We start from the raw sequence: 19,884 nt of genomic DNA on the forward strand, positions 1-19,884 counted from the left end.
TGCTCGCGGGCCACCATCTTGTCCGTCGTGTGGGGAATAGGAGTGGAGACGCCGGTGGCCCCAAGATGGTGACAAGTAGGCACTACTCGAAAAAAGACACGTGTCTAGTGGAAACTGACTCAGAACAAGAATCATTTCGGTGGACGGTGGATGCGTACCTTTCCCAGTGGTGCTTTCACCCACCATTGTTGGAATCCACGATGACTGTATTTGCATGGGTTCACCTGGACGAAATGTCAGTGTTCTAATAGAAGAAATTGAATCTGAACAATAAGCCTAATAGATATATCCTTCTAATATCTCCAATGTAATATTGTAGCAGGTAAAAAGATTGTACACCTGTTGTTCGAGCTCATAATTGATCTTAGGGCACAAAATATCATGATACTTGTCAGCAGAACAATGAGTTTCTTCTCAGCCTAGAAGAACAGTGTGCCTGCCCAGTAAGAACAGTGTGAGAGTTTTGTAGCATAGAATTCCTGGAATCCAAGAAAATGGAGGCAGAATACTCTCCTTTGCGAATACGGTTGCTGGAATCTACAGGTAACCACAAGAGACATAACAAGCTGCAGATGTTACATGCAGTTGCCAAGTAGAAATTACATAAAAATGTAAGTTCTTGACCTCATGCAACAAAGTGCCACTTTGACACTATCATTGTTTGACATGGATTCCTACTCTACTACCAGAAATTAGATTCATTATAGTGCTATACTGCAGCAATACCTCCTGAAACAAGCAAGTGCAGTTCAATAAAAAAATTGTGTTGTCTTTTACAAAGAAGAAAAACCAACTGATTCTTTTCTGATTTCAGTGTGTGATAGTTGCAAAAAGGCTTTCTAAACAATGCATACATGTGCTCTTGGACTCTAGAATAACAGATCCAGTATTTTTAGGTTGTGATTAGACTAATTGTTTTGTAGTACGTAAATTCAGATTATTAGTTATTAGCCTTCATCAAGTTAAATTTGTGGATAATACATCTTGGTTTTAGAAACTCACCTTCTTCCTTTAGCAAGAAATCGGAAAATGGCCTTAAAACAAAGAAGCAGGCTCATGTAATCAGCATGCAGTGTTGGGTGCTCCTGATGTTAACAACAATTATATTTTTTCTTATCCTTCCGCTTAATGGCTTATTAGTTTTTCACTTTCGAACCTGTTGGTATGCATTTTAAATAAGCTCTGTTCTAATAATCTCAATTTGCAATTACTTTCACCTATGTTGATCTTTTAGTCTTGAACAGTTTTGAAACAATCGTTTAAGTACACCTACTAGAAAAATGAATGATCAAACCTACTTAGATGTCTCGTTGGCTTCCAAGACAAAAAGAACAGAGTTCTCAGTAACAAACATGATCTAATGTCTCATGCAAGCTTTTGTAACTAAACCAAGATTATCCTTATAAATGCATATAATATTTAATGAGTCAATGTATCAGTTTCTAAGTTATCCTTACAACCTTGAGAAATCCAAAACTTTTTCCACATATATATAGCACACAAATGACAGCAAGTAAAAGAATACCCAGAAAAAGGATGAGAACTTCATTGTCAAATCACATGTCTACTGTCGCTTTAGATGTATCTGCAATTCTTTGGTAATATGTGCATTATCGACTGCCCTTGAAAGATTTTTAGATCAAGCGACATTACATGCAAGGAATTCAGCCTCTTTTCAGAAAATTATGCCTCATCATGTAACTAGAAAGCAAAACAAGACCAGGTAAATAAGAACAACTAGAATTCGGCATGGAATACTAACACTTGATTATAAGATGAACAAAAGATCACACTACCTGAATGTAAACTTGTGTTGCCGACATTTGTCCCTCCAGCTAAAACCCTGTTTCGCTCCGCACATTCTTCAACCGCTGATTGAAGAAAGCAGAATTGGGAGCATGCCTGCGATCAGAGATTTCTGGTCAAACAAAACATCCTAATGTTTAGGAAGAACATGATTCGAGCTAGGGTTGGGGACGACTATCAGGTACAAGCACCGCGAATCTTACTTGAGACGGATGCTTAACCCGAGGATCAAATCGAAGACGCTGGCGAGGCGATGCCTGATCCGATCGTGACGTGCTCGCGATTAAGGGAAGAGGCGGAGACGAGGGCGAAGGATTCCCGCCCGGGGGAAGGCGTAGAGGAGATGACGCTACGTCGATGCGGGCGAGCCGGAACGCCGGTCCCTCCCTTTGCGACTCAGCCCAGTCGCTGCTCAACAAACACGTCGAAAATATTATTCTCATGATGATATTAATTTACTTAAGGTTAAAAGTTATATTTTGTTTTACCTTTTTTTTCTTTCTTATTATATTCATATTTAAATTTAAATTTTTTTTGTCTGTTATAACCGTCCACCGACAAACAAAGATTTAATATTGATTATTGTACTACATAATTTGTTATTTATTTTCTTTTTTATCGGAATTTTTTATTTATGTTATACCAACCCTATATAAATCTTTATTTGATCTATTTTGAATATTTGAAAATAATTTGTTATACTAACGGAACCGAAATGAATCATCTGAGGCCAATTTAGTTGCGGCCAGTTCGATTTCAATTCAAAATAAACCGGGTCTATTTATAATAAAAAAAATAAAAAATAAACTTTACTGGAGAATTTATCATTTATTTATTTTATGCATAACATAGTGATATTTATGATGAGCTTATGACCCATATATGATACCAATGCCATAAAAGACAACACACACGCATCATAGTGACATGTGTTAGCTAGATATCGTTGTGCATCACAAAAATCAGAAAATGAATCTAAGACTTAGAATTGACATGCCACTGGTACACCTACCACACAAACCTCACCGATGACTTGATAGCATCTCTGATCCAATATTAATTTTCCGTCACATATATACAATCATTTCCATAAATAATCGATAGTAATTTATGAGCGATCGATCAAATCTGATCGAATTGGGTCCGATTGGCCCAAACGTTAGCTTGAATAAGGCTTGGATGGATACATTTTAATGTATTGCGTTGATTGATAATAACTAAAATTTGTTTTAATAATTAGAAATAAAATAATGATTATTTGAAGGGGAGGAAAGGTTCAAAACAAATCCATATCGCCTCTCTCTCTCACACCCACACATAAGCAGAAGTAGGCGGCACGCATTCGGCAACTCCAACCCCTACCCCTACCTCAGGATAAACAGCGCGCCTCTGCTTGCCTGGGCCCGTAAGCGAAGACGCGGCCGCCGCCGCCGCCCGCCGACGACACGGGTGGGATCCGTGTGCTAGAGGAGGAAGGACCAGACGGAGGAGGACGGTCTCACGCCAGCGATCGATAAAGGCAGCCATGCGCGTCATAGTCCCCCTCCAGGCCGTGGTGCAGGGGAGGGGCGGCCTCGTCCTCGGTTCCCTCATCCCCTGCGCCCTCTTCTACTTCCTCCAGTTCTACCTCCGCCGCAACCGCCCCTCCTCCTCTTCCCCGCCGCCCCCTTCCTCTGCCTCCGGCTCCAACCTGCCCGAGCTCGCCTCCATCCCTCGGTCGCTCTCGAGGGGCCTCCTCTCTCCCCGGGGCTCCTTTGGCCCAGCACGCCTCTCCTCGCGCGGCACCGCCGTCGTCAGGGACGACGACAACCCCTACTACGTCGGGCTGAAGAGGTGCGCCGATGACCCCTACAATCGCTCGACCAATCCCCAGGGCTTCCTTCTGCTTGGGCTGGCAGAGAATAGGGTGTGTGATCCTCCCTTCCTTTGCTTCCTGCTATGTCAATGGGCGATATGAAAGATTTGGTGCTTGTTTTTGGCACAGTTGTCATTGGATATAATTCAAGATTGGTTGGTCAAGAATTGGAAGGAGTCATTGCTGTTGGATGACGAGGAGGAAGAGTTGAGTATCCAGGGACTGGCAACGTATCAGCCTTATGATGGATCGATGGATTTGAAGACGGTGAGTGAAACTTTTCTCCCTTTTGTTTTCTACATCTTTCGATCTCATTTCTTGGTGCACGCTCTTAGAGTCTGTATTGCCACTGGTTCAGAATAATATTTGAATAAGATTTATGATGCAAATACCAACAGGAGAAGCAATTTAGAACACCTCAGTATATGACCTGTTTATGATTCTTTTTCATGTCCATCAATTCAGTCCTTGTCAAGACTTCCTTGTTTTGTTATTATGTGTAGAAAAAAAAACTAGATACAAATTTATGCCCTAATGTATTGTGACATGGCATCTACGGATGGTTGTGACGATATTGTCCTTCTTCTCCAGCTTAGTCTTGGTTTTGTCTGTTCAATTTTGTGGACCTTTTGCACTGATGAAGTCTGCCTGCCTATTTGTTGTACAAGAAGCTGATTTTGGGTGTGTGCATGTTTATTCATTTTGATCTATGTTTTTTTTCTGATATTTCCATAGATCAAAATGAAGACAACATACTTTTGAAAATCCCTAAGCGAAGCATACTTTTTATTATTATACCAAGAGATTGTACGCTTAATTATTTGCTTATATAGATACTTGATTTTATGACTAAAAAGGCAGAACAGCATCATGGCAAAAGGCAAGAGAAGACAACATTATTAAAGATCCATCTTGGAGACACTTTCACTGATAGATACATTATGTTGATTCTTGTTTTGTATTATATTTTACCTTTTATTAACCTGATGATGCTTAATGTGTGGAATTGGATTTAACAACTCATTCGTAGTTATAAGGCAATGTCTATAACTGCATGTTAGATGCTTCAAATCTATTTCCAAATTGACGTTTCTTATTTTGTCGCAATGGATCTTTCATACCTTCCATTTCATTAGTTTCATAACAGAGAAAATACTATGATCATATCCACTTCTGATTTTTTTAACACGATAAGAAAGGTTGAAGTTTTTTTGACGTTAGCTTGGAAATAATGGTTCTTGTATTTTACACTTACAAATTCAAGCGAGAATTGCAAATTTATATGTAACTATGACATACAAATTTTAATTAATTTACCTTGTATTTTAATTTCAAATGTACTTCTGGCATTTGGTGGAGCATAATTATGGATTTGGTAGTTTGCTGTGATTAACTGGTGAATATATTTGCTACAAGAACGAAAAAACCATTGTCTTCAGGTTACTCACTCAAGATCTTGTATGTCCAAAGTTGCTCATCTTTTTATGTGGAACATCAAGTTTGATTACAAAGCTATGTTGTTCTCACAAGGTTACATCTAGAATTTTCCTCTCTGGAAATCTTGACTATAAGTTTGGTGGATACTAAGAACTATAGCTGAAAGAAAATCAGCCAGCATGATCTTCATTGTTCATCTATCATTTCATCTTCAAGAAGTGTGATATTATCTCGTATTATCAACTGAAATATTCTTGTATTTAGGCTTACATATTGAGATTTAATTGATAATTTTGACTTTTTTGAGAGACATTTCCTCCCATGGAGAACATTTGTGGGATAACTTAATAAAAATGCATTCCGTGCATAACACATCCTTGTCCATTATGGTGATTCATAGGTTTTTCTGCTTCTGCCTAAGTAATGGGCCATGCTGGTTCCTTGCATGTGGAATTTGCTTGAGTTATTCACTCACGTCTTAGATAAGTGGCATCCGTTACTAATTCCTTCAGTCTACTGAGATTTTTTCCCAATTCTATTCCAGTTTGCAAGAGCACCACTTTGTCTGATTTCATTTCTGACTTGAAATCATTTTTTGTTTTTAATTAGGTGATGAATTGCTAATCTGATTTGTTTTATTTACTGTCATATAAATTCAAAAGCACCTGAATGTTCTTCATTGCTTTTTCAACAGGCTGTTGCTGAATTCATGGGTCAAGTCATGCAGGGGTCAGTTTCATTCAATCCGTCACACGTTGTATTAACTGCAGGTGCCACTCCTGCTGTTGAGACACTAGGCTTCTGTCTGGCTGACCCTGGAGATGCTTTTCTTGTTCCATCACCTTATTACCCTGGGTGACTATTAGTTTTTACTCTAACTGAGTGATCAATTTTTTATGAGTCAAGATAGTATACAAAATTAACAAGCACCCAATGCAGGTGGGACAGGGATATCAAGTGGCGAACTGGTGTAGAGCTTATTCCTGTTCCATGCCGAAGCACTGATAACTTTAGCATAAGTATTGCTGCCCTTGAACTAGCATACAACCAAGTAAAGAAGCGAGGCATGAAGGTTCGTGCTGTTCTTGTTTCTAACCCCTCCAATCCAGTTGGTAGTCTTATAGATCGGGAGACACTATGTGGCCTTCTGGACTTTGTTATGGAAAAAAACATACATCTGATTTCTGATGAAATATTTGCTGGATCGACATATGGGAGCGATAAGTTTGTAAGTGTGGCCGAGGTTCTAGATGCAGAAAGCTTTGACAAGAGCAGGGTCCATATAATATATGGACTGTCAAAAGACCTTGCTGTTCCAGGCTTTAGGGTTGGAGTCATCTACTCTTACAATGAAAATGTCCTGGCTGCTGCATCAAAGCTGGCAAGGTTTTCATCCATTTCAGCTCCTACCCAACGGTTGCTTATCTCAATGCTCTCGGATAGAAAATTCATCTCAGAATATCTTGCAGTGAACAGAGCGAGACTACATGACATGCATGCCTTATTTGTTGATGGACTGAAACAGTTGGGTATCAAGTGTGCCAGTAGCAGTGGTGGATTCTATTGTTGGGCAGACATGAGCATGTTTATTCGACCATATAGTGAGAAAGGGGAGCTTAAGCTCTGGGATAATCTGCTGAATGTGGCCAAGGTCAATGTGACACCTGGGTCATCATGCCACTGTATCGAACCTGGATGGTTCAGATGTTGCTTCACGACATTGACAGAGAAAGATGTTCCTACAGTTATGGAAAGAATACAGAAAATTACCAAAAGCAATTAAGTTACTGATGTTTCAAAACTCACCTCTTCAGGCATCACTTTTAATAAATTGAAGTGACTTCAAATGTTTATGTAGTGTGAGGACGCTGTAGTTCGGCAGTCAGCATGTCATCTCTGGACTTCAACATGCAACCAAAGTTAGGACACCGTCGCAAGAATCAAACTTGGAGAGGTGGAGATAAAGGGTGGTGTTGAAATACTAAGGACATTATTGAAATATACAGTTTGATGCGACTTTTAACCTCCACAGCTGGCTGGTGCGACAATCTTCTTGCTATGGGTATTAGATGATAGTTTAGAATCTTCTGTACCTGTTCACTTCTTGTTTAAGTTGAATTGGCTTTTCTAGTAGATTGTGCATATTCTCCTCATTAAGCTGCAGATGTAGATTCAAGATTTTGGTTTCTACTGGTAGGATGGGGGATGTTCATTGACATATAATCATTTTTGGTCTTGTTATGACATAATTTAGTTTATGAGTCATATTGTTTAGTTTCTTACCTATTGGCAGCATGTACTGAAACTACAGCATGGTTTTGGCATGAAGGTAGGAAAAAAAAAAACGAATAATGGATTGAGAAGAGACAAAGCCAAGTAGCTTTTGCTGTATAATCAAACTTTCTGCAGATATTATGTTGTTCTCAAACTGAATCAAATTGGCCTCAGATTGCAGCTTAAAAGATTTACTCTCTTTTTTTTTGTATCATTAGGAGGTCCAAAGCTTTTTCTTATATAGTTTTTCACCAACTATGCTTGTTGACATTTTTGTAACTTTTTGGTTTTAATGAATTATTATATGATCTCATATTTGAGTCTTAGTAGAAACCTCAATTTTGTAGGTTTGAGTATGGGATTTGGGAGTTGATAGAATTAAATTTAGGGCCTCATGAGTTATGTCTGGACCCATTATTTATATCTGGGCCCACTTTTAAATCTCCTGGAAAAAGACCATAAAAAAAGAGAAGGAAATAGAATTCGATATAAGACGACATCCCAATTAAGGGCCAACCGTTCTCAGACTGAAGCCGCAATGGCCACAGCCATGTCGATAGCGTACCATAAACCCCCTTCTTCTTCTTCTTCTTCTTCTTCACCATGGTCATCATCACTAATTCCTGCACCACGTGGTGGCTCCTCCTCTGCTTCTTCGGCGGCGTCGCCTACCAGGCGTGAGGAGCGGCGGAACTTGCCCACGGCGGCGGCGGCGTTGGTTGCGGGCGGAACCGCAGCCCTCGCCATGGCGGCGTCGGCGCAGGCGCTGCCGGTCGACGCTCCCGTCTTGGCGCTTGCCGCCCTCCAAGAGCCCGAGAACGCGCTCTCGTTGCCCACCTGGGCCATCCACGTCTCCAGCGTCATTGAATGGTGACTTCCTCCCTCGATCCCCTCTGTTCTTTCCCTGATCTTGATATTGATCTTGGTGTTCCGCGATTCTTTTGTCGGAAGGGTCATCGCGATGGTGTTGGTGTGGCAGTACGGGGAGAAATCCGGTTTCCAGACCTGGAAAGGTCTCACCTGGGGAATGGTAAGCAAAAGATCTGGCTTTGGCTTATACTTGTGAGGATTTCACAGTCCTTTTTAACCTTGAGAAATCCCTAATCTTGATGATAGGCTTTTACATACATGGTTCGATAGGCCGATTGGTGTGTGTTGTCGCAGTTCCTTGTAACTCCTGCTTCATTGGATTAATATGCTACCTATAGATGTAGTGCAGAAGATAGTTTGCCCAACAGAAATATATATTAGTGGATGATGATTATCCAATCAACCTGCATAATTTTCCCACCTATATTTACTAGACAATGTTCGTCTTTTTGACGGCCCAATATGTCGATCCCCATTTAACCTGCTTTCCAAGCAAGATGTGTTGTTACCATTCTTTGAGCCCAATGTGCAAAATGTCTCGTATTCATGTAAAACTGGTGTTAGGGACGAACTCGAGGAGGTCCCCAATGCTTGAGTTAGAACTAACTCGAGATGTTAAATATCTTTCGACGCTCAAGTTAGAACCGACCCAAGAGCGGAATAATGAGTGTTTTATGTAGCAAGAGAGAGTATTTGTTTGTAGCTAAATAGGTGATCTATTTACATAGTATCTTGGCCTTCACCGCACATAGTTAGAGTAAATTCATCGGGATTCAGGTGATATGGGGTTCACATATGACCATATGATTGTTGTGAAATATTTCTCATATTGACAAAGGTTATAAATATCTGCAAAGATATTTTGTCTTTTTAAGATTTGATGTCATCATTTGTTGGCTAGTTAGGGATGTCATATTAGGAGACTCCGCACCCGTGTTGATCATAATGTGTGGCAAGACCGGGTGAAAAGAGTTAAATCTGGGGCTGCACTAACCAGAGAACCTAGGAATTATATAAACTATCAAACCAGATGAACTGGCCATGTCGACACCCCTCCTAGCTAAGAACAACAACAGCTTCTTTCAAGTTTTGCACTGTGCTAGACATTTCAAGGTTTTGCCTGTTTTCATTACTCTATGCCCATGATTAATCATCTGTGTACATCAGATTGGAGAGGCAACACCAAATGAGACCACTTGCTGCCTTTCAGGTTAAAAGAACTGGGAAAGGCAGCAGGCAGGAGGTACTCTAGGATTTTTGGTAGACTTATGCATCGTGTTGGTTCTTGTTATTTTGTTGGAAATATCATCAATAATTGCTAGGTCTCATAAGCTGTGAGATTAATTTAGGATATTAGAAACTTTGCGGTCTGAGTTTATACTGACTTATCCGTGTTATCCAGGTTCCACTTCTTGGAGGAGCACTTTGTGCATGTACATGGCATTTCTTTTATAATGCAGAGTCCCTTGAGGTATGATCATTTTGCTAACATAATATCACAGCTCTAATGAGGTGCGATCTTTTAATTATATTCTTACAGAAGTAACTATTAATAAGGACTTTAATCTCTTTGTAGTATACAAATTCAGGAACCACTTTTCAAAGATTCATTGTATATTTTATCTAATTTTATATTATAGTCCAGATGCATGTACCAGAGATCCCTTCCAAACTCATCTATATGGCTCGCACAGATCGACCTCTGGGAAGTGTATGAAAAGACTGTAAATGTTAATTAAAATTATGTTTGTCGCATACTTTAAATGAGTGCTAAAACAGTTTGTCCCATCAATTTGACTTCTGTTCTGATGGTATATTTGATGTTTGTGTCATGTTCATGTGTTAAAAAGCATGCTTATGATGGAATCGTCAGAGTTTTAGATGTGTTCTAAAACATGATATTTCTTATTAAAGATTCATCATATGCCTATAGTTTATTATATTTTACCTGATTTTATTTTATAGTGCAGATACATGTAAACAGATCTGACCCTTAGGGAATGTTCTAAAATCACGTAAATGATAACTAAAATATGTTTGCCATGTGTGTCGAAAAGCATGGTTATGATGATGGAATAGTCATAGCATCCCAGATGTGATCCAAACATGTTCACAAATAATCACTAAACCCCATCTTGAATGCTCTCTAAAATGCATAAAACACTGGTGTTTCTTATTTTGAGGAGGCCTATTTATTCTATTTCATGATCAGTTTGAGCTCCTTGCAGATACTGGTGGCTCTTCAAGCTGCATTGACAGTTCTTGGCAACATGACAATGTGTTTTGCTGCATTTCGAATATATAAAGCATCTCAAGAAGGCTCAAAAAGCTCCTAAGTATTATTACTCCATGATCGAATGAAAGGTAACATATTGTTATTTCCTTTGTCGATATGCCACAGAGACTCTCTCTACTCCTTCCCAATGAAGAAGGCCTGTTTGTAAGTGTATTATGCCACATATTTCTCAAAACTCAGGCTAGCAAAAGAAAAAAAAAACCATTTATAATTCATATTTTTTTTACTATCGATATTGATTTGATTGCTAACAAGTTAAGAATTCAAATATTAGTTTGACATTCCATGTGATTAACTCGAGACAATAATATTAAGTATGATCTATTTAAAATAACACCTGTAGGGTTGTGTTAACTATGTAAATGAATCCTCCTATTATTAATACTCTATTTAATTGCTTTATCAACTTTTAGTCACTTACAAATTAAGATGATATTCGAATTATAAAGTGATTGGAAGCAATTATTTGTGTAAAAATTAAAGTAACTTTTAATCTTAACCTAAGAAAAGAATATTAATAAAATGAGTAATACTAAAAATGATTCAGAGACGCCCACTGGTGGTTTCTTCGAATTCCATTGCTACATCTTTGATCCAACTAATCGACCTTTTCTTACGTCAGCCTTATCCTCCAGCGTTGCAACGCGCGGCTGGAGACACAGGCGCCCGACAGCTAAGCGATTGCCTTCCCTCTCTGCTGTCCATTGTAAAAATGGACGGCTGAGATGCGGTAGCAGAGGATCTGATCCGTGTGCCTCCCCTCGCCGCCAATCATAGCCGTCCGTCCCCTGTTTTGCACGACTATAAAAGCTCCCCACCAAATCACATTCCCCCTCGCCCAATTAGAGTAACACGGAAGAACGTAGTCGTGAAGTGTGTGGAAGCTTCTCGAGCCATGTCCACCGAGGACGGAGCTGAGGTCGCCACCGAGGAGGTGCCGATGTTCACAGAGGAAAAGCCGGCGAAGGGGAAGAAGGCGAAGGTCCCGAAATCCCCCAAGGATAAAAAGCGCACGGGTTCCAAGCCTTCCGCCCCGTCTCACCCGCCTTATTTCCAGGTGAGGAGAAAGCTATCGCCTTTCTGGGCTTTTGTTCTCCGATTTGATGCTACAGGCGTGCAAGATTCGATTTTTTCCTTTTGTCGGCTAATTAGATGATCAAGGAGGCCATCATTGCCCTTAACGAGAAGACCGGATCGAGCCCTTACGCGATCGCCAAGTTCATAGAGGAGAAGCACAAGGGAGTGCTGCCGCAGAACTACAAGAAGGTCTTGGCTGTCCAGCTGAGGAACTTCACGGCAAAGGGGAAGCTTGTGAAGGTAAAGGCTTCATTCAAGCTGTCGGAGGCCCGAAAGAATCACGAGACGAAGAAGATGGAGAAGAAGCAGCAGCCTGAACGGGAGGCGAGGAAGCCAAGGGAGGCTACCAAGAGGAAAGCTTATGCAGGTACAGCGAAGAAGGCAAAGAAGGCCGCTGCTCCGAAGCCGAAGCAGCCCAAGTCGATCAGGTCCCCTGCGGCGAAGAAGGCGAGAAAGGCCGCTGCTTGATGGTGCGGAGGGCTCAGTTCTGCGACTGTGTTCGTGCTCAGTATATAGGATGTGTCCGTAGGGTTAAGCCGCTCTGGTCTTTGATGCTGTCACCCTTTACGTTCATCTTGTAATCTAATCCTTCTCTTCTTCCACCTGCTAATAGCATACGATGCTTCTTCTGCAACAAGACTCGAAAGCATATACAGTGATTGACGCAGTCACGACTGCGTTTCTTCCGGGAAACGATGTCTGGGATCCTAAAGATCTATGAAAGCTAGTGAAGATGCTACCTCTGATGAATGCTACGTGTCCTCTTGATGTCTCTTTATCACTGTCGTATGTGGTCAATCAGATTGCGACTGAAGTACTTTATGATGTCCATGTGGACTGGAACGCAAGATTGTAATCCCAAAACACTCTCCAATTAATTATAGTATGTCCTTAAGTCAGCTAATTCTAATATTTTTTATTTAAATGTTTGATGTATTCGTAAAGATCCAAAATATCATGATGTACAAATTAAGTTCATATAAATTAATTAGATAACTGTTTCCAAAAAACATAAATTTTTATTATTTTTTTATTATTTTATTATTTTATTCTTAGTCTTCATGTCATTCTATCATGATAGCCTCTACTTTCCTATTATGATAGTCTTTACGTTATTGCTCATCCCGTAAGGTTTTATTGTCTCACTCTTTCATTGTGAGTGTTTTTACCTTGCAAGGTTTTATCGTTCGTCCATGATATCCTTTCTCCTTTGCTTCATGGGAATATATGATTCCCCTCGCTTTACTCTCTCGATTTATCTTTATCTATATTTTTATTATCATCGAGAAAGAAACTTCGAGAATGAGCAATCCAAATCTTCCTCTGTGCTATGTTAATCTCTATCTAGGCTCTTATCATCGTTGATACGTTTACCTTCGACCCAACCTTCCTCTTTGATTGGTCAATCAATGAAAGTCACGGTGTTGATGATAATAAATATATTTTCTAGAATGGGATTGAGATCGGAGGTAATAATGAGAATAAAACACAAAAGTATGAGAAAAAATAAAAAAAATTTAAGAAAAAATTAAATTAATTTAAATAATTTTTAATATCCTATGTGGAACTAAAATACTTAATATCGTTATCAAGATTCAATCCTAATATTTTGATTATTCTTCTTGTTTTAATTTTATACGATCCGTCACAATCTAATTTGATTAAATAATCAATTTGTTAATTGATAATCCAAAATATCGATCTGATTCTGACTTAAAACTACTAATTCAAAATACTAAACTCTCTATATAAATCAATCGAAGTGAATCTGTCCGCATGTCGGTTGACCCAACTCGAGCCATCGGTCAGATACCGTGGAGATCATATTGGATTCGGATCAGACAAACACGCAAAGAGGCAAATGCACGTGCCGTCCGACGGTCACCGTCACCTTCCACGATGTTTCTTCTCCCCGTCCGGGAAAAGGAATCGATCCGCACTCTGAGAGAGCGGAGGAGGAGGAGGAGCTACGTGGAAACCAACAAAGCCCGGCACAGCCCAACCATCACAATTATGGCTCCCCTGCTCGCCGCACCCGAAGCCCACAGGAAGGATCCTTTGCCCGTCGTCATCCCCGTTCTTCCCCAGACCTTTCTCCCCTTCACGGCCATCACCTCGTCGCATTCGCTGTTTACTCCCCTTCCTATTTATGAGGTGGGGTGATGAAAGAGGAAGACAGGAAAGATGGCGACAGTGCAATCAATCATTATCTATGTGCCTCTTTCCCCGGCCATTTAAATCCCCACCCACATCCTTGGATGCGACACCATGGTCGTGGCTGCGGACTGTGGGAGGTCGAAGCTGAGGATATCGAGCACCGTCCAGCAAATGGCAGAGATCATCTCCACCTCCTCCTCGTCTTGCTCCCCTCCTCCCCCACCGCCCCCCTCTCTGCCGTCGCTGCCACCGTTTTTCCCCGCCCCTGCTCACCGGCCGGCTACTAGCGCTCTTCAGCACCGGCTGCAGTGCCTCCTCGGCTCCCGACCCGAGTGGTGGACTTACGCCATCTTCTGGCGCGCCTCCCCCGATCACCACCTTCTCGCCTTCGGCGACGGCCATTTCCGCGGCAATCGTGAGCTCGACGGGAGGCGCGTCCCACCGAGGAGCGGCAGCGGCGGTGGTGTCCATGCCGTCCTGATCGATGAGGCCTGCACCGACGGCGACGATGCCGAGTGGTTCTACGTGGTTTCCCTCACACGGTGCTTCGCGGCGGGGGAGGCCGCCGTACCCGCCCGCGTCTACGGCACGCTGGCGCTCGTCTGGTTGACGGGCGCGCATGCGCTCCAGACGTGCGGCTGCGACCGAACCCGCGAGGCACAGCTTCACGGGATCGAGACGATAGTGTGCGTGCCGGTGGCTGGGGGCGTCCTGGAGCTCGGCTCCTCCGAGCTCGTTGGGGAGAACTGGGTCTTGGTGCAGCAGGCCAAGGCCATCTTCTCCGTTCCCGACGACGATGCCGACGCCGGTCTGGCGCCTGTCGTGACTCTGCCGAGCCCAGTCTCGAAGAAGGAGGTCTCCGGGCCGTCGATGTCGGTCGACACGGAGCAGTTCTCCGATTCCGAAGGAGGACAGACGGTGGAGGGCCTCCGAGGCAAGAAGCGGGGGCGGAAGCCCGGCAGCAGGCGAGAGACGCCGGTGAACCACGTCGAGGCCGAGCGGCAGCGGCGCGAGAAGCTGAACCACCGGTTCTACGCGCTGCGCTCGGTGGTGCCCAACGTGTCGAGGATGGACAAGGCGTCCCTGCTAGCCGACGCCGTCTCCTACATCAAGGAACTGAAGTCCAAGCTGGAGGATCTCGAGGCAGATTCGAAGAGGGCCAAGAAGGAGATAAACGTGGTGGACGCCAGCAACCGCCCCTGCGGCGCCATGGCCAGCAGCACCGCGACGGCTACCACCTCGTCGTCGGTGGTGACGGCAGGGCCAGCGACGATGGAGGTGGAGGTGAAGTCGCTGGGGCCGGACGCGATGATCAGGGTTCAAACGGAGAACGTGAGCCACCCGACGGCGAAGCTGATGGAGGTGCTGCGGGAGCTAGAGCTGCAGGTGCACCACGCGAGCGTGTCAAGCGTCAAAGAGGTGATGCTGCATGATGTGGTGGTGAGAGTGCCGGATGGGCTGCAGGCGGAGGACAGCCTCAGGGACGCCCTCCTCACCAAGCTGGAGACGAGCTGAGAGGAGGAGGAGGAGGAGGAGGAGGAGGAAGAGGAGGAGGAGCCTGCGGGCGAAGAAGCCAGGATTACAGTCTTCTTTCCTTTTTGTTGCTCCGTAGGTGGTTCGACGTATTAGAGCTAATGACTCGTTTGGGTAGTGGGAATAATGCCTCTCATGGCTTCCGTCGTGGGTTAAAGAACTTGTTACTGTGGTGTGAGGGTGATTAGATATGATGACAACAATAATAACAAACCGTTGATCTTACTGTAACTTTTGATCTTAACCGTTCAACTTTATTTGTTTGGACACACCACCAGCCATTTGTGCTCGCGTTAAGACCCCTAAATCGATGAATCAACGTGGACTGTAAGATTACCATTCTTCCCGGCACCGCGGAACAGCGCACGACCCTCTCCCGGGCGTTGGCAACGGGTTCTATTCACGTGTTAACTACCACATGACAAGCAACACTCAAATATATAAATATAATTATATTTTTTATTTAAAAAAAATTATAATTTCACGATTGAAATCGTTGGAACAAATCCCTATCTGATTCGATTCTGATCGTTAGATTTTAGGAGTCGGAAACTGTGAGTCTGAAACCGAATCAGGTATATTCCCACGACACACGAGAACACACAAGAAGCTTCTTCTAAATGAAACTGATGCAAAACATGTGGAGAACTAAATGATCACCGTTCCCCACAGCCACTAAAACCTTTATGCAGTACCGAAACATGTGGGGGATATGAATAGATCAGCATCGATGAATCGATCAGCCTCCCTATAAACATGTCATGAAGTGGAAGACAGAAGCAGTGGAAATCAAGGGACAATATGGAGGAACAATGTGCTGCTATCTCCTGCTTCGCTGGCCACCGTCACTGCGTGGGCTCGTTGACTATATAACGATTGGTCCATAGTATGATTTGGGTCTCGACTGAGGCCGAACCCAACCCAAAAGCCCATCTCGAGTCTCTTTTGGTGCCCGCGCATCCAAATCTTGCCATTGGAATTTGGTGCTTTGGGCGGGAAGGGAGAGGAAGAGGGCGATGAGCTCATACGCCGGGATGGGCGGCGATGCGCCGGACCTCGTGTGCCAGCTCGACTGCGCCCAGGGCATGGTCGACGCTCTCTCCTCCGTCCGATGGAAGCGCCACCAGGTTGCGGCCCCTCTCTTCTTTCTCTTTTAGGGTTTCCTTTGACCCGTTCACCGCGACCAGGATGCCGTCGTCGAGATCTCGGAGCACGGCGTCGTCCTTATCGTGGAGGAATCCGGCTGCCTCCAGGCCAAGGTCTACCTAAAGCGCGAGGTATTGTGTTCAAAGAACCGCCTTCTTTGTGTTTCGATTTGTTTGTTCTCGTCGGGAAATGTGCTCTTGCATTCAAGAAGTGAAATCTTTGCAGCTGTTTCTTGTGTACGAGTACACGGCGGAGGGGCGGCCCCGGTTTGGGCTGAGTTTGGGGCTGTTCGTCGATTGTCTCAACACATTTTCTACCCCTGGACATGCCCCTGTGATCGAAATCCGGTACCCTGGCCCTGACATGCAGCTTCTTTTGAAGTAAGCTCCTGTGTTTTGGTTAAATTTTTCCTTTGCATGTTCTATGATGTAACTATATTCTGAATGGGCAGATGTTGGATTGGTGAAATAAGTAGTATGTGTTCTTTGTTTGTATGCACATCGGGTGCCGATCTTCTTGATTTAGCAGGCAGATCGACATTCAAGTGGGTTACAAGGGTTGCTATGTTTAGGGAAATGAGTTACATCAAACCGATTGGTCATTGCAATAGACTTTGAGAATTGTTATGGCACTATAGCCTCTGTAATTAAGGTGCAGGGATATATAGTTGTCCTAGAGATCGAGGAAACCAAGGGAAATTGTTATGGCGCTATAGTTGTCCTAGAGATCGACATTTAGGGAACCAAGGGCAATAAGTAGTTGTCCTAGAGATCCATTTAAGCACTTAAGATTTGATGCGAGTCACATTCATCAATTATATACTACTATGCAAAAGAGAGAATGAGCAAACTAAGAGACTTGTATAAATATGGTACTTAGCGCTGTAACCCCTTCTTTCTCTAACACCCTTATCGCCGTTGAACATAGGTGAAACATAGCTAATGTAACATATTCTGTCCTGCAAGAAAGCGTGCTGATATTCATGATGAAAGCTCTATATGTGTGTTAGTGTTAGCTCAATTCTTTTCGATGATTTTGCCCGAGCTACAGTGGCACTGAATTCATGCTTGGACGTCTCTCGTATTCAATGAGCTTAGAGCGTGCATTATGTTGTTGGGCCATTATATATATATATATATTAAATTACTTATAACTGAAAACCAGTTCACTGGTTAATCGAACTGGATGAACTCGTTTTGAACCAGTTCGGTTAGGTAGGTCTGAAATGGTTGCAGTTCGGGTTCCGAGTAACTTGCTCTAGCTGAACTGAATTTTTTTTTCAGTTTGGTTTGGTTTGACCCTTAATGGTTCGGTTCAGACCTCTTTGAACACCCCTATGTGTTGGTATACAATGGTCTTTCTGGCTAAATAATAAATACTTTCCCATTGATAATTCCTATCTAGTTGGGAAATGAAAGATGGATCTACTGATTATAGACTTTGAAGCTTGTTGCAGTGAAGAATTAATTCCCTAATTCCATGTTGATTATTTGATAAAATAAAATGAGTTGGTATATATTTAAAATTTTATATGAGGTTAGCATAATATCTTTTAAAAAAACAATCCAGAAGAAATTCCTAAAACGAATATTCCAACTATATTTAGTAAGAAAATCCTAAAACTATTATTAGTGATAGTACTTCTTTAGTAAAAAATGCTTTATCTACTTTCATGGTCTCGTATAGAGTATTCTTCTCCATTTTGGGACCTATTGTGGTTGGGAGAAGTCTTCACCATGAAAATATTTGGTGCTTTTGTGAAAATGCTATGGCAACACCAAGATCATAAGGCAATATTGGAATGGCAAGAAGGGATACAAGTGGTAGTTCCCAATTTTAAATGTCCAGCTATAAACTTCGGTCACGGGAGGATGCTCTATTTTAATTTTATTCATGTCTGAGGAAACCTCAACCTAAATCCCAAGGATCAACAGTTTTTCTCTCTTTTGTCTTCTCCATCCAATATGGTATGGGCTAATGACCTCCTTCACCATCCATTTTGATCAATCCCCTTTTGCCTCTCCTTTGGTCAATCACATTAATGACCATTGATTTATTATCATCAACTAGTCCATTGAGAAATGATTATAATGGGTAGTGATGCAAACTGTCTTTGGTTGTGTCAACTGTTAAGTATGGCAGGAACCATAACCACAGGTAAACGACCCATCCGCCTTTGCTTGTGGTCAATCTTGACTTGCTATACTTAAGGTCTAATAGCTTGTTCCAGTGCTTCCATAGTGTATCCACACGTGTTTTCTTCCTAGATGCTCAATGGATTATCACTAATCTGATGCATCAGTGCCATTTCATAGAATAGGCTTTGACTTTTATGATGAAGATATGCTTGATTGATATTCTTTGTAAAATTTGAAATTCTATAAATTCATCATTGTAGGACAGTAGATTCTCCGGATGCTTGCATCTATGCGGAGATTAGAACAAGGATTCCCGACACCATATCATGGGACTATAATTTTCAGCCTACCGGAAATGTTCATGCCACATTTACAGTCAGGGTATTGGACTATCCTTGGCCTATATTGTTTTAATCCTAAAGCAGTTCGGATGCTAATTGTGGTCCTGCTTCCTCATGATTGTTAGTCTGCTGTACTAAAGGAAGCAGTTGATGATCTTGAATGGCCTGGCTCCAGCATCCAAATACTTCTACAACCTGACCCTCCTTCCGTTATACTCAGAGGTGAAGGTCATGGTGACTTGCAGGTTTGAAAAGGTCTTTATCTTGAACTTGCCTCATTGCTGAGAACCCCATTTTTATTTACAAACAATTTAAACTTCTGACAGGTAGAGTTCCCCTATTATGCAAATACCGAGCTTTTGATTGCATTCCAGTGCGACCACCGTGTGTCGTACAGGTAAACTGCATTTTCTGGATTACCTGACAATTACGTAGTGTTCTACAATTAATTGGTTAAATTCATAGGTACAAGTACAAGTTTCTCCGTGCGACAACTTCACACATTCCTAATAGCATTTTGAAGGACAATAGAGGAAGCAAAGTGACAATTGGGAGGGGAGGGATGCTGAAGATACAGCATCTGGTATCGGTTAAAAGAGCAGGTGGCCAGCACTCCCATGGTGATACCAGTGGTGGTATTCAGCAGCTTAGCCGTATTGCTTACATTGAGTTCTTTGTCAAACCTGAAGAAGATGAAAACCCTGTAAATGACACCTAACGACCTGCCATTTCTGCACAAGCATGCACAGAATGATCTACAGGTCTGCTTCATCTTCTGCTTTCGAATTCCCTAGTGAAAGACTCTTTTCTCTTCTAATATGGACTCATGAAATCGGTCTCTTATATTCAAGGTGTAGATTAAACCGGCATAAGTAGATTATATGTGTACCTATCTGGTTCAGGGTGCCTGTTGGTAAATTTCCTCTACACGCATGTATAAATTTAGCATCATAA

The 19,884-nt window shown here is 42.4% G+C and overlaps 5 protein-coding genes and 1 long non-coding RNA gene across 7 annotated transcripts; 5 read left to right on the top strand and 1 right to left on the bottom strand.

Moving 5' to 3' along the window:
• Positions 1-286: 286 nt before the first annotated feature.
• Positions 287-2,211, bottom strand: LOC108953511 (uncharacterized). Its single transcript, XR_010481664.1, has 3 exons — positions 2,010-2,211; positions 1,797-1,902; positions 287-436 (listed from the first exon to the last, which is right to left on the bottom strand). It is a non-coding gene; the product is annotated as an uncharacterized LOC108953511 (long non-coding RNA).
• A 923-nt stretch (positions 2,212-3,134) lies between these two features.
• Positions 3,135-7,363, top strand: LOC135598656 (1-aminocyclopropane-1-carboxylate synthase 6-like). Its single transcript, XM_065092790.1, has 4 exons — positions 3,135-3,712; positions 3,791-3,928; positions 5,793-5,953; positions 6,038-7,363. The coding sequence occupies exons 1-4, from the start codon at positions 3,332-3,334 to the stop codon at positions 6,879-6,881; spliced, it is 1,524 nt and encodes a 507-aa protein (XP_064948862.1). The 5' UTR covers positions 3,135-3,331; the 3' UTR covers positions 6,882-7,363.
• A 308-nt stretch (positions 7,364-7,671) lies between these two features.
• LOC135598657 (uncharacterized) lies at positions 7,672-11,294 on the top strand. 2 transcript variants are annotated; one of them, XM_065092792.1, is made up of 5 exons: positions 7,672-8,242; positions 8,324-8,402; positions 9,645-9,713; positions 10,471-10,606; positions 11,161-11,294. In XM_065092792.1, exons 1-4 carry the CDS (start codon positions 7,767-7,769, stop codon positions 10,576-10,578), a joined length of 732 nt encoding a protein of 243 aa, XP_064948864.1. In that variant the 5' UTR covers positions 7,672-7,766; the 3' UTR covers positions 10,579-10,606; positions 11,161-11,294. The 2 variants fall into 2 exon arrangements, with proteins under 2 accessions (XP_064948864.1, XP_064948863.1); XM_065092791.1 differs by lacking the exon at positions 11,161-11,294 and having other exon boundaries at positions 7,676-8,242; positions 10,471-10,753.
• On the top strand, positions 11,270-12,365 carry LOC103993961 (histone H1). The gene is made up of 2 exons (XM_009414212.3): positions 11,270-11,595; positions 11,691-12,365. Exons 1-2 carry the CDS (start codon positions 11,434-11,436, stop codon positions 12,081-12,083), a joined length of 555 nt encoding a protein of 184 aa, XP_009412487.1. The 5' UTR covers positions 11,270-11,433; the 3' UTR covers positions 12,084-12,365.
• Positions 12,366-13,678: 1,313 nt separating this feature from the next.
• Positions 13,679-15,527, top strand: LOC135598045 (transcription factor MYC3-like). Its single transcript, XM_065091567.1, has one exon. The coding sequence runs from the start codon at positions 13,884-13,886 to the stop codon at positions 15,285-15,287; it is 1,404 nt and encodes a 467-aa protein (XP_064947639.1). The 5' UTR covers positions 13,679-13,883; the 3' UTR covers positions 15,288-15,527.
• Positions 15,528-16,272: 745 nt separating this feature from the next.
• LOC103993942 (uncharacterized) lies at positions 16,273-19,793 on the top strand. Its single transcript, XM_009414187.3, has 7 exons — positions 16,273-16,432; positions 16,493-16,582; positions 16,677-16,831; positions 18,850-18,970; positions 19,056-19,175; positions 19,257-19,327; positions 19,396-19,793. The coding sequence occupies exons 1-7, from the start codon at positions 16,322-16,324 to the stop codon at positions 19,646-19,648; spliced, it is 921 nt and encodes a 306-aa protein (XP_009412462.2). The 5' UTR covers positions 16,273-16,321; the 3' UTR covers positions 19,649-19,793.
• Positions 19,794-19,884: the final 91 nt, after the last annotated feature.

Source organism: Musa acuminata, chromosome BXJ2-1 (genome assembly GCF_036884655.1).
Source record: "Musa acuminata AAA Group cultivar baxijiao chromosome BXJ2-1, Cavendish_Baxijiao_AAA, whole genome shotgun sequence".
Classification (NCBI taxonomy): domain Eukaryota; kingdom Viridiplantae; phylum Streptophyta; class Magnoliopsida; order Zingiberales; family Musaceae; genus Musa; species Musa acuminata.